Consider the following 12,525-nt stretch of genomic DNA (forward strand, 5'->3'; position numbering starts at 1 on the left):
AGGGAAGGAAGGAAGGAGAGAAGGAGGGAGGGAAGGAAGGAGAGAAGGAGGGAAGGAAGGAAGGAGAGAAGGAGGGAGGGAAGGAAGGAGAGAAGGAGGGAGGGAAGGAGGGAGGGAAGGAGATAAGGAAGGAGGGAGGGAAGGAGGGAGGGAGGGAGGGAAGGAGGGAAGGAAGGAGATAAGGAAGGAGGGAAGGAAGGAGATAAGGAAGGAGGGAAGGAAGGAAGGAGAGAAAGAGGGAGGGAAAGAAGTAGGGAGGGAGAGGAAGCGGAAAGGAAGGAGGGAGGGAGGGAAAGAAGAAGGGAGGGAGGGAAAGGAGGGAGAGAGGAGAGGAAGAATTCAAACCATAGAGAGTGGTTCTTAACTTGGCTGTTCACTGAAGCAGAATCTCTAGGGGTGGGGCCCGGACACCCGCATTTTTAGAGTCGCCCAAATGATTTGCACAGGTAGCAGGATGAAAAACTCCTGGTCTTCAGGCAGTCAGCAGTGGGCCGCCTCACCCTTCTTGGGCCTTAGGTATGAACTATTTGCTCATTGTCTCTTTGCACCATAAGTGAAGGCAAAAGAGCCTTTGCTGCTTCACAGCCAGGAAAGCTGAAGTGAAGGCGCCGGTCTCCCATGAGACAGAGAGAGTGATCCCCCCGGCCCCTCACAGCGCTGGGCCCATGTCCCTGACAAGCTCCTTTGTCATTTAGAAAACGCTGGGCAAATGGAAGAGCGCAGGGTGGACCCCCACCTGGAGCCCCTGGGTCGAATCCTGAGCACAGGCCCGGCTTGTGGCCCAGAGGTTTGAAAACATCTGAATTCACTGCCAATATTTTTGAATGGAGAGCTTTTACAGGAAGATCCAGCTTTCTGGCTTCTCCCGTAAAAATCAGAACTGGCAACAAGGGGCTTGCCACTCTTGGTGCCGCTTTCCTTGGGTGTGGGGAGGGGCACACACTCCCCAGCCACCTGCGCCTCGCATTCCCCGCTCTACCTGGCTGTGGGGCACAGTCCCGGACGAACACTGCAGGGTCCACAGGACATGTCGCTGCCCTGCCTTGGTCATGGCCTTCCCACAGCTCAGCCCCATCGCCTGTGGCTTCTGCTGTCCCTGCGTCTCCCCCACCCTCTTTAACCATCTCCTCTTTCTCCTATTGGTCCTGACTTGAACTGACCCTGAGATCATCTCTCATTTTAAAAGATTTGTGTATCTGGCTGGGTGTGGCGGCTCATGCCTGTAATCCCAGCACTTTGGGAGGCCAAGGTGGGAGGAGTGCTTGGGTCCAGGAGTTCATGATCAAACTGGGCAACATAGCAAGACCTCATCTCTGCAAAACATAAAATAAACTAGCCAGTCGTGGTGGTGTGCACCTGTAGTCTCAGCTACTCTGGAGGCTGAGGTGGGAGGATCGCTTGAGGCCCGGGAGTTTGAGGCTGCGGCAAGCTGTGACGATGCCACTGTACTGCAGCCTGGGCGACAGAGCGACGTCCTATCTCTAAACAATATCAACAGTAATGAGTTGCTTGTCCATTAAAAGCATAAACTGTGGCATCACACATTCACGTTCTACCTTTGGTTCGGTCACAATGTGACCCTGGGCAAGTCACTTGACTTGTCTGAGCGTCAGTTTCCAAAATGGCAACATTAATAGTCTCCACTCACAGGGCTGCCACGAGGGCGAAACAAGAACGCTGTGTCCCCTGCCTGGATGGTGGTGTGCGTTCAGGAATCCGTGGCTGTGAGGATCGCTATTTTAATTGTAACTCTGCCTATGAAAAGCGTTCCTGGTCCTTCCATCAAAAACAACAGTGAATGATCAAAACCCAACCCAAAGCAAAAACTCCCCCGAGACTGTCAACCTCTGAATAGGAGAGATGACACGGAGCTCATTTCTCCTGGCTTTGATTAAAATTTGAATACTTTCTTTACTTTGGGTAAAAAAAAAAAAATTAAAAAAATAAAAATAATTAGAAAATGAAATATGACTTAGAGGACAAAAAAAATGAAGTAGAAAAATGGGACGTGTCAACACAGTGGTACCAGCAGTTTCAAGGATATCCGTCTTCATTCTCCCTGCTCTACTCGGACTTAGGGGAAGAAACCTATCTGGGGGTCTCTCCACAGCTCCCCAGCTCCAGGCCTACCGGGTCATCGGCCCCCAGGCCGGCCTGGGTGAAGGGCCGCTCGTCCCCCTCGCCGTCAGCCGTGCTGGGCCTCCTCAGCGCCTCCTCGTCTTGCAGGCTGGCCAGGCTCCCCACGTCCACGTCAAACATCTCATCAGAATAGAATATGGCCTCGAGAATGTCATCGTCGGTCGTGAATAAGATCGTGTCTCCAAAGTGCTCCGGGGCTGATGGGTTACCAAGACGACAGAAGGGTCAGCTCACTCCACATCCCAGTGATTGGTCGGTTAAGAGCCCAGACCCACCCACTTCTGTGCTATACACCTGCACACCCCTAACTGGTATTGATTCGTGTGAACCTTATTCGTCTTCACAGATTTGCAAATGTAAGGCACGGACCATAAGCATCACACGGACCTAAAGAAGGGACCTCATTTCATGAGAATCACTGTGACCTGTGATCTGTCATCAGGCCAATGGCACTTCTTTGGTGTGGGAGGGGCACTACGCCAGATGCTGGCAGTACCCCACCCAGACCCCGGTGGGTCCTCTTCTTGGAGTGCCTTGCCTGGAAGGGTGTGGGAGTTACACCCACAACCTGGGAAGACTTGGCTGTAATGAGCGGCTGGTAGGTGGGGTTCTAATGCCATGCTCCTTCACCTTCAGGCAGGAAAGACCTGAAATTTATGTTCCAGAGCTCCCTCGAGATCTGGCCGAGGCTCAGCTTCCTGGCAACTATATCCTTGCTTCACTACGCCAGGTTTCTCCTAGAAGCACGCCCTCCATAAGTCACCTGCCAAAGAATGCCCCATCTCAGACTCAGGCTTTAGAGGCCAGGCCAAGACAGGTGCTTTATGGAGGAGCTGAATGAGGTCAGGCCTAGCACACTCATGCTGTGGGAAGGGATGAGCACACCAGGTCTGTGGCCAGGCACAGGGGCTCATGCGTGTAATCCTAGCACTTTGGGAGGCCCAAGGTGGGTGGATCACTTGAGCCTAGGAGTTCGAGACCAGCCTGGGCAACATGGCGAAACCTCGTCTCTACAAAAAATACAAAAATTAGCCAGGAGTGTTAGTGCATCTGCAGTTCCAGCTACTCAGGAGGCTGCGATGGAAGGATCACTTGAGGCCAGGAGGTTGAAGCTGCAGTGAGCTGAGATCATGCTATTGTGCAGAGCGAGAGAAAGAAGAATAAAGAAAAAGAAAGAAAGAAAGAAAAAGAAAGAAAGAAAGAAAAAGAAAGAAAGAAAAGAAAAGAAAGGAAAGGAAGGAAGGAAGGAAGGACAGAAAGAGAGAGAAAGGAAGAAAGAAAGGAGGGAGGGAGGGAGGAAGGACGGATGGAGGAAGGAAGGGGGAAAGAAGGAAGGAAGGAAAAGAAAGAGAGAAAGAAAAAAGGAATGAAAGAAAGAGAAAGAGAGAAAGAGAGAGAAAGAAAAAGAAACAGAAGGAAAGAAGAAAGAAAGAAAGAAAGAAAGAAAGAAAGAAAGAAAGAAAGAAAGAAAGAAAGAAAGAAAGAAAGAAAGAGAAAGGAAGGAAGGAAGGAAGGAAAAGAAAGAGAGAGAGGAGAAAAAAGGAGGGAGGGAGGAAGGACGGATGGAGGAAGGAAGGGAGAAAGAAGGAAGGAAGGAAAGAAAGAGAAAGAAAAAGAGAAAGAAAGAAAAAGAGAAGAAAATGAAAGAAAGAAAGAGAAAGAAAGAGGGAAAGAAGGAAAGAACGGATCTGCTGTTGGCTCGCCAGTTGGTCTGTTTCTTCCCATAGGCCCTCAGCACGTGGCAGACAGGGGCTCTGAGAGCTTTTCTTACAGACGCGCCGTACCTCCCGCCAGGGTTCCCGAGGCCTTGGCGATTTCTCCTTCAAAGATGCACTGGCCGTCTAACAGCATGGTGATGTCCTTCACGCCTCGGAAGGAATGTATCCGAGATTTATTGTAGTTCCAGATTCTGATCAGGGCAACGTGGCAAGGGTGCGTGAAGTCGATGGCGATAGAGTGGGACCTGCCTGGCGTGAAGGGGGCCAGCCAGACATGCATGTCGTCCTGGGTCCTGTTCACCCCGTCGATGAGGTTGGTCACCACGCGGGGGTCTTTCCCATAGGCTGGTAAAATATTGATGTCGGGGGGGTCCGCTTTAATGTTTGAAATCTGCACCGGCTCGCCTTTGGAACTGAATATTTCTATTCCATTGAGGCCGACATAGTGTCTGTCCCCCCAGGTAGATGTGATGTCAATGACCAAGCGCTGTCCATAAGGCAAGACGGGGATTTTGAAGTCACCCTCGGCGTCTGTCTGTCCAGAGCAGCCGTCCTGCCCTCTCGATGGCCCTGGTGGCTCCCCCTTCCTGGAGGGCAGCAGGTCGCTATGCCGGTTGCTCTTCTGCTGCAGGAATTCGTCCAGGATGTCACCGGGGAGTTCCGTGTTGGAGATGCGTCCCCGGTGGGAGTGGTCGAAGGCACTGAGGGAGGTCCACGACTCGTGCAGTGTGTGCTCCTGCTCACTGTGCCACCTTGACCGTGACGGCGTCCTGGCAGACTGGGTGTCTTCTGGAAGAAAGGACACAAGAGAGGGAGGTCTGTGAGTGGCACACGTGGAAGTGAGGACCATTAGAGATTGTCACCTATGGTGGCTCTCAGCGAGGCAGGGCCACCTCCAGGGGGACCCTCCAGAAACCAGCACTGTTGCTCCTGGCTGTCTCCTTAGCCAAGAGGCCTCCTGGCACTGGATGGATAGGGCCAGGCACGTTACAATCCTGCACTGCCTGGGGACCCCAGCTCAGAGCTTGGTCTCCTGTCCCACACAGCTTCTGACTGCCCTGTGGGGCACTCAGGTCGGTAAAAAAATTGTGATAACTCAATTCCAGAATCTGGTTGTTTTTGCAAAAACACAAAGTATTTTTTCACAGACAGAATTTTCTAAGAATGCAATCATCGTGCGAATCAAGGGAAGACGACTTGGCTGTGTCAGAAATGTTGCCAGGATTCGCTCCCCACTGTAGAAACCCACATGACCGGCGGCTATGCTGCTGCCCGGGGCATCTGAGTCAGCAACAAGAGGGTCTGCGCTGGAGGCCTGTCACAGTCACGTGACTCTTAACGGTGTTTTCAAAGACAATTTAATGGCAGATGGAAGGCTCGCAGAAGAATGTTAAATGGAAAAAGGCAGATACCCATTTTAAATGCGGCGTATCCTGGTACGGGGTGACACGCACCCATGTTAATAGCATTGTTCCTGGTTTCTGGGTGGGGAGCAGGAAGGACTTTTATTTTCTTCTTTGCAGCTTGATTGTTTAAAGTTCCCCACATGCATTACTTTTATTTTCTTTATTTTTTATTTTTTTAGAGACAGGGTCTTGCTCTGTCACCCAGGTGGAGAGCAGTGGTGTGATCAAGGCTCACTGCAGCCTTGACCTCCTGGCCTCAGGCGGATCCTCCTGCTTTAGCCCGCTGAGTACTTGGGATTATAGGTATGACCACTGTGCTTAGCCTTTACTACTTTTATAATCAAGAAAAAATGCTACTGACTGATTGAGACAGGGTCTCACTCTGTCACCCAGGCTGGAGTGCAGTGACGTGATCATGGCTCACTGCAGCCTTAACCTCCCAGGCTCAGGTGATCCTCCCACCTCAGCCTCCCAAGCTGCTGGGCCACAGGTGTGTGCCAACATGCTCGGCTAATTTTTATTTAATTCTTAGAGGTTTTATTTTTTGGGGTTTTAATTCTTATTTATTTTTTGAGACAGGGTTTTGCCATGTTGCCCAGGCTGGTCTTGAACTCGGCTCAAGTGATTCAGCTGCCTCAGCCTCCCAAAGTGCTGGGATTACAGGCGTGAGCCACCGCGCCTGGCCAAAAATGCTATTTTAAAAAAATCAGTAAGCCAGGTATATTATAAGGTAAGGACTTTACTCGTACACGTGGCTACAGCCTGTGTCCCAAGCGCGCAGAGAACACTGGCCCAGACTCATCTGAGGCCCCACGCTCCTCCTTATGGAGCTTGAGAGCCACCACACAGTGGCCTGTTTCCACAGCCACGCCTCGGCTCACCGCCATCTAAGGGTGTCATCCTGCAAAAACAGCGGCTGCTGACACTGACATTCTGTTTTTCCTTCTTTCACGTCGCACTGTGCCCTGCACTCCATTTCCTGCCTGTCTCCTAGGGGGCTTGGCTCCATCAATTATCTCCTCTCTCCAGAATCTTCAATCACTCCTCCCCCACCGGCACCTTCCCCTCTTTGCCTGCAGACATGCATAAATCTCTCCTACCTGAAAGAGGAGAAAGGAAGAAACAGGAAGGCGACCTGCTTCTGCGGCTCCCTCCGACCATGGTCCTATTTTCTGCCTGTTTCACTCAGGCGCTGTGCCGCCCCTCCTACCCTTCCCAGCCTCTCTCAAGCCCCTGCTACCCGGTGCCTCCTTCCACTGGGATTATTTTGCTCACCCAAACTCCACTTCCACTTCCACTCTGATCTGGGGGGTCCTTTGGGGACCCCCCCCACCTTCAGGCCATCTAATTGTCTCAATGCTGACAGCATCCTTCCAAGCTGGCTCAAAGAGGGGCTCTCTTTCAACTGGTGGTGCTGAAGCTGGAAGGACGTAGAGGTGGAATTGCCAAAGGCCATTTTGCTGCCCTGTGGGGAGAACCTGCCTGAGAATGAAGCCAACACAGAGAACTCCAGCCGAGAGATGGAGGATCCCGATGACAGCCTCTGAGCTTCTGGATCCAGCTGTGCCTGAAGTCAAACTCCTGGTGGCTTTCTGGCCTTTGCATCCATAAGACTCCTACAGTTCCCTAACCTGCCACTGAAACGCCTTCTCCAGGTGAAAATCACCTCCCGGTCTTTGTCAGTCCTCAGTCTATGTGTGGCATCCCCGGCAAACCTCTTCCATTTGGTATCTCCCGCTCCACTGGCTTAGGAGCTGCTATACCTCCCTGGTTCTCTGCCTCTCCCACTGACAACTCTCTCTCCATCACCCCAGTCCTACCCTCTCACACCCTTAGTCTGGGGGTGTTCCAAGGCCCAGGCCACTCCTCTCCTGAAACCACCATCCCTCCTTGCCCTCATTCAGATCCTCGTTCCCAGGCAGGCCCTGCTTAACTTTAAGGGTCAAGCTCTGCCTTCTCTCCCCCGGCACCATCCTTCAATTCCAACAACCTCTTAGGAGGTCCAGATGTGTCCACTTTGTCACTTCAGTCTCCAAGTGCCTAAAATAGGAGTTTGTCATCAACCCCTCCAGCTGGCATCGTCTGTCCTGCACTAAGAATCAAGACAACCAGACTCTCACCACGCCCACAGCTCTGAGTGTGGCCACCGCGGACTCCTGCCCCTCCCCTCTACCCTCCCCACCATGATCACTCTGCTGCAGCCCCACTGGCCCTCCTGCTGCCTGGCCAGACTATCTCTTCTGGCCTCAGAGCCTTTGCCCTTGCTGCGCCCCTGCTAGGAGTGCTCTTCCTCCAGGGGCCCGCTTAGCTGGCTTTGCTTGTCCCCCACCTCCTTGGAGAGGCCTCCTCCGCCAACTTATCCTCCCTCCTGGATGTGTCCCAGTGCGCAGCACAGCCCCTGGGGTGTGGAAATGCCAGTGAAGGGCTGGATGCTGGCACCAACATTACACAGCCCTCCGGATCAGGCCTCGAGGCCGAGGGACTCCCCCTCCATCTGTCGGTTCCGCTGCCCCTGTCCTCTGCCTTCCCCTCCTTCTCATCTGCCATTTAAAAAGATACCACAGGTTTCTTCCATCCTCTCCCCTCAGGCACGAGCCCTAACATCTGGCAGAAGGAACTACCCATATGGATCCTCATGACTTCAGTTTATGTGATTTGATTTCCATTGACTAAAATGAATGGCCTGGGTTGGTTTCCAAGTGCACCGAGGAGACAGCACCGAACGTCACGTGTCAGGGACACTGCCTGAATGTGCCAGACAGGCAGGGACTTTGCTTTCATTCCGCGTCTGCTTTCTAACCTATTCTCCACAAGTTGTACACTCTGGGTTTAAAAGCAGAGGAGTAGATGGCCGGGCGCGGTGGCTCACACCTGTAATCCCAACACTTTGGGAGGCCGAGGTGGGTGGATCATCTAAGGTCAGGAGTTCAAGACCAGTCTGGCCAACATAGGGAAACACCATCTCTACTAAAAATACAAAAATCAGCTGGGTGTGCTGATGCATGCCTATAATCCCAGATACTTGGGAGGTGGAGGCAGGAGAATCGCTTGAACCCAGGAGGCGGAGGTTGCAGTGAGCCGAGACTGCGCCACTGCACTCCAGCCTGGGCGACATAGCAAGACTCCGTCTCAAAAAAACAAACAAAAAAAGCAGAGTAGTGGAGTCTTGCTCTTAGACATCTTTGATGTGAGAGCTGGCTGGGGGCCCACGGACCTCTCTGTCTGGAGACTTCATGGGAATTGGGGAGCAGCTGGGGTCAGTGCTCTGTCCTGTTACCATCGTTTCTATAACCTGCATAGACATCAGAAAGCCACTCCTTCAATCTACAGTCAACACAGTCTGGGAGGGGCCCCCGATGAGGAGATGGTGCTATCAAAGTTTCCGACATACTCCTAGATTGAGGTGAATAGGACTATGGAGTTCTGAACTCAAGTTTGTCAAATTCAACTGCACTGCCATGAGGTATGTGGTGACTGCTACTAAAACAGGAAATGATGAAGTACCGAGCGGAATATCACAGAGCCATGTTTATTCCAGTGAACCACCCTTTGGCCATCACTGATTGGACAAGGAGTGGACACCTGACCCAAGCAGACCAATCAGCTTCTCCTCTGAGACTTTGGAATTGGCTGCAGGAACAAGAGCTGGGACATAGTTACTGGTCAAGGTGTTCATTAAGGATTCACCAAATAACACCCCTGTTACTGCTCAAACTGGGCTGATGAGATCTCCTTCACCTGTAAACAACTGACTCCTGATGAAGATACTTCCAAAACACAGATGGCATTCAATGAGATGCTTTGCTGGGCATAAGAATTCTCAAGCTCGCTCTCTCTCTCTTGCTCTTTCTCTCTTTTTTTAAGAGATGGGATCCTGCTCTGTCTTGATTTTTATAAGTTCCCTAAATTCAATTACTTTAATTTTAATTAATTAATTTTATTTTATTTTTTGAGACAGAGTCTCATTCTGTCGCCCAGGCTGGAGTGCAGTGGCACGATCTCAGCTCACTGCAAGCTCCACCTCTTGAGCTCAAGCGATTCTCATGCCTCAGCCTCCCGAGTAGCTGGGATTACAGGTGCACACCACTACGTCTGGCTAATTTTTGTATTTTTAGTAGACACGATGTTTTGCCATGTTGGTCAGGCTGGTCTCAAATTCTTGACCTCAAGTTATCCACCCACCTCAGCCTCCCAAAGTGCTGGGATTATAGGTGTGAGCCACCGTGCCCAATTTTCATTTTTTTAGAGACAGTCTCTCACTCTGTCACCCAGGCTAGAGTGATGTGGTACGATCATGGCTGACGGCAGCCTTGAACTCCAGACTTGAACTGCAGGCTTTGTTTCACTTTAATTTCTTTTCAGGCATTTCAGTGCCTAGGTTCAAGTGGTCCGCCTGCCTCAGCCTCCCAAATAGGTGGGACTACAGACACACACAACCACACTCAGCTATTTCTTTTTTAACTTTTGTAGAGATGGGGGTCTTATTATATTGCCCAGACTGGTCTTGAACTCCTGGCCTCAAGAAATCTTCCCACCTTAACCTTCAAAGGTGCTGGGTTTACAGGTGTGAGACAGTGCACCCAGTTCCCAGGCACTCTCCTATAAAGGAAACACAATTCTGATCCCAGAATGGAACTCGGATAGTCATTCTATACAAGCATTCTTGGTGGGCTGGCCTGCACCTTTCCAGAAGGGCATGGCTATGGGATTTGGCTTGAGGTAATGGATGATGTAAAATTTCTAAGCAACTTTCCTTTTTAGCTCTTCTGGCTTAACAGGCATGAAATCTCAAGGGCTTGGTTCTTAATGTGCCACTGAGCCAAGCCTGAAATGCTTGGAAAGAAATTAAAGTGAAACAAAATCTCCTGAACTTGGGCGAGTTAGAATAACACGGTTGCCTCAGAACTCCCGGAGGCTTTGCACGACTCTGTGCAGGGAAAGCTTGGGATAGCCTGGTTTTCCGGGGCAAATGGGTGACGATGGCTGTGACCACAGGCAGTGACTACTAAAGGGTAGTGTTTGGAAACACATATGGTAGAGCTGATCTGCCTGAGTTCGTGTCCTGACTGTCTATGTGACCTACAGAATGTGACTTCAATCTCAGGTTCTCTTCATCTGTAAAATGAGTCTGCCATGAGGTTATCTGGGTGACGTGCTGGACCAGAGCCTAGCTTACCGCAAGCATGCTGTGCACCTGGTCACTGCAGTTCTTATAGTGACCCTCCCACACTGCGGAGGACCTGCCATGAGCCAGGTACCTGCCCTCGGAGAGCTCCTCAACTCCTTCCTTCCACTTTGTCCTCCTCCTGACACTGACTGAGCTTCGGTGTTAAGTTTCAGAAGGGGTGAGCAGCAACAGTCTGTGAGGCTGGGGGACCAGGGGAGGCTGCTCTGCCTAGGAAGACAGAGTCTGAGGAACTTGTTCCTGTATCCTAAGTGACATGTCAGGGGTATGTCTCTATTAGAGAGAGCCCTAATAGAGAAGATGCTGATTTGAATCATTAAAAAAATGCATGCATTAAGACATGAAATTAACCCAAATGCCCATCAATGATAGACTGGATAAAGAAAATGTGGTACACATACACCATGGAATACTATACAGCCATAAAAAGGAATGAGATTGGACCGGGCGTGGTGGCTCGCCCCTGTAATCCCAGCACTTTGGAAGTCTGAGATGGACAGTTCACAAGGTCAGGAGCTCACGACTATCCTGGCTAACACAGCAAAACCCCGTCTCTACTAAAAATACAAAAAATCAACCGGGCATGCTGGCATGTGCCTATAATCCAGCTGCTTGGGAGGCTGAGGCAGAAGAATCACTTGGACCTGGGAGGTGGAGGCTGCAGTGAGCTGAGACTGCGCCACTGCTCTCTAGCCTNAGTGTATGTGAGCAAGTTCGGGCATGGTGGCTCACGTTTGTAATCCCAGCACTTTGGGAGGCCAAAGCAGGTGGATCAGTTGAGGTCAGGAATTTGAGTCCAGCCTGGCCAACATGGCAAAATCCACCTCTATTAATAATACAAAAATTAGCCAGGCATGGAGGTACATTCCTGTAATCCCAGCTGCTAAGGAGGCTGAGGCACAAGAACTGCTTGAATCTGGGAGGCAGAGGTTGCAGTGAGCTGAAATCGTGCCAGTGCATTCCAGCCTGGGCGACAAAGTGAGATACAAAAAAAAAAAAAAAAAAAAAAAAAAAAAGGAACAAGATCATGTCCTTTGCAGGGGCATGGATGTAGCCAGGAGCCATTCTCCTCGGTAAACTAATGCAGGAACAGAAAACTAAGCACTGCATGTTTTCACTGATAAGTGGGAGCTGAACTGTGAGAACACATGCACATAGGGAGGGGAACATCACGCACTGGGGCCTGCTGGGGGGTGTAGTAGTGAGGGGGAGAGCATTGGGAGGAGTAGCTAATGCATGCTGGGCTTAACACCTAGGTGATAGGTTGATCTGCGCAGCAAACCACCATGGCACACGTTTACCTATGTAACAAACCTGCACATCCTGCACATGTATCCTGGAACTTAAAATAAAAACTAAAAAAAAAAAAAGAAACTAAAACCAGAAAAAAAACGCATGCCTTAGCTACGCATAGATATTTCACCCAGAGGCATCATCTCAGAGGGGGTGGTGACGATGTCAGAGCAGCTAATATCTTTTGGGGGCTCCTGTGTGCCAGGCGCTGTGTTAAACGCTCCACAAGTATGATCTCATTTGATCCTCCCAGCACCCCATGTATTATTAGTGTCATTTTACAGATGAGGAAACTGAGGCTTAGCAGGGTGTGGGTTGGAGGTGATGGAGCCAGGAAACCAGCCCGGGCGGCCTGGCTCCAAGGCTTGTGCCCCCACGTGGTAGGGGGTGGGGTTAAATCCAGAGGCTTTAGGGGTGAGGCCTGAGCACTCTGGATGGAAGAGGACCTCGGCCACGCTAGTGCTGAAATAATGGCTACTGCTCACCGAGCGCGCATCATGTGACAGGCTCAGTGTTGCTATTGAGAAGCCATCATCTCATTCCCTCCCCACTGCATAGGGAAGTCATTACCATTTTACAGATGAAACACTGAGGCCAAGAGCTGTGTGCCTGGCTACAGGTCCCAGGTCTGTAAGTGGCCGAGTTTGGATTCAATGGTTTGACTCCCAGCTGCTATCCATGCTCCTTCCCTGGAGCCAAATCTGAGTGTAAATATTGAGAATCCCTGCCCTGATGGACTCTCCTTTCAGAATCAGGAGCGCCCTTGAAGATCATCTACTGTAAA

At 50.9% G+C, this 12,525-nt stretch overlaps 1 protein-coding gene across 1 annotated transcript in view; it reads right to left on the reverse strand.

The window, feature by feature from the left end:
* The window catches only part of LOC108302183 (katanin-interacting protein), a 110,241-nt gene that overhangs the window by 26,966 nt on the left and 70,750 nt on the right, over positions 1-12,525 (reverse strand). Inside the window, exons 11-12 of the mRNA XM_037737566.1 lie at positions 3,924-4,646; positions 2,131-2,336 (exon numbers count right to left, since the gene is read on the reverse strand). Coding sequence (XP_037593494.1) covers positions 2,131-2,336; positions 3,924-4,646 — 929 coding nt within the window. The remainder of the gene's footprint in view (positions 1-2,130; positions 2,337-3,923; positions 4,647-12,525) is intronic.

The sequence above is a fragment of the Cebus imitator genome, unplaced genomic scaffold, assembly GCF_001604975.1.
Source record: "Cebus imitator isolate Cc_AM_T3 unplaced genomic scaffold, Cebus_imitator-1.0 Scaffold39, whole genome shotgun sequence".
In the NCBI taxonomy this organism is placed as follows: Eukaryota; Metazoa; Chordata; class Mammalia; order Primates; family Cebidae; genus Cebus; species Cebus imitator.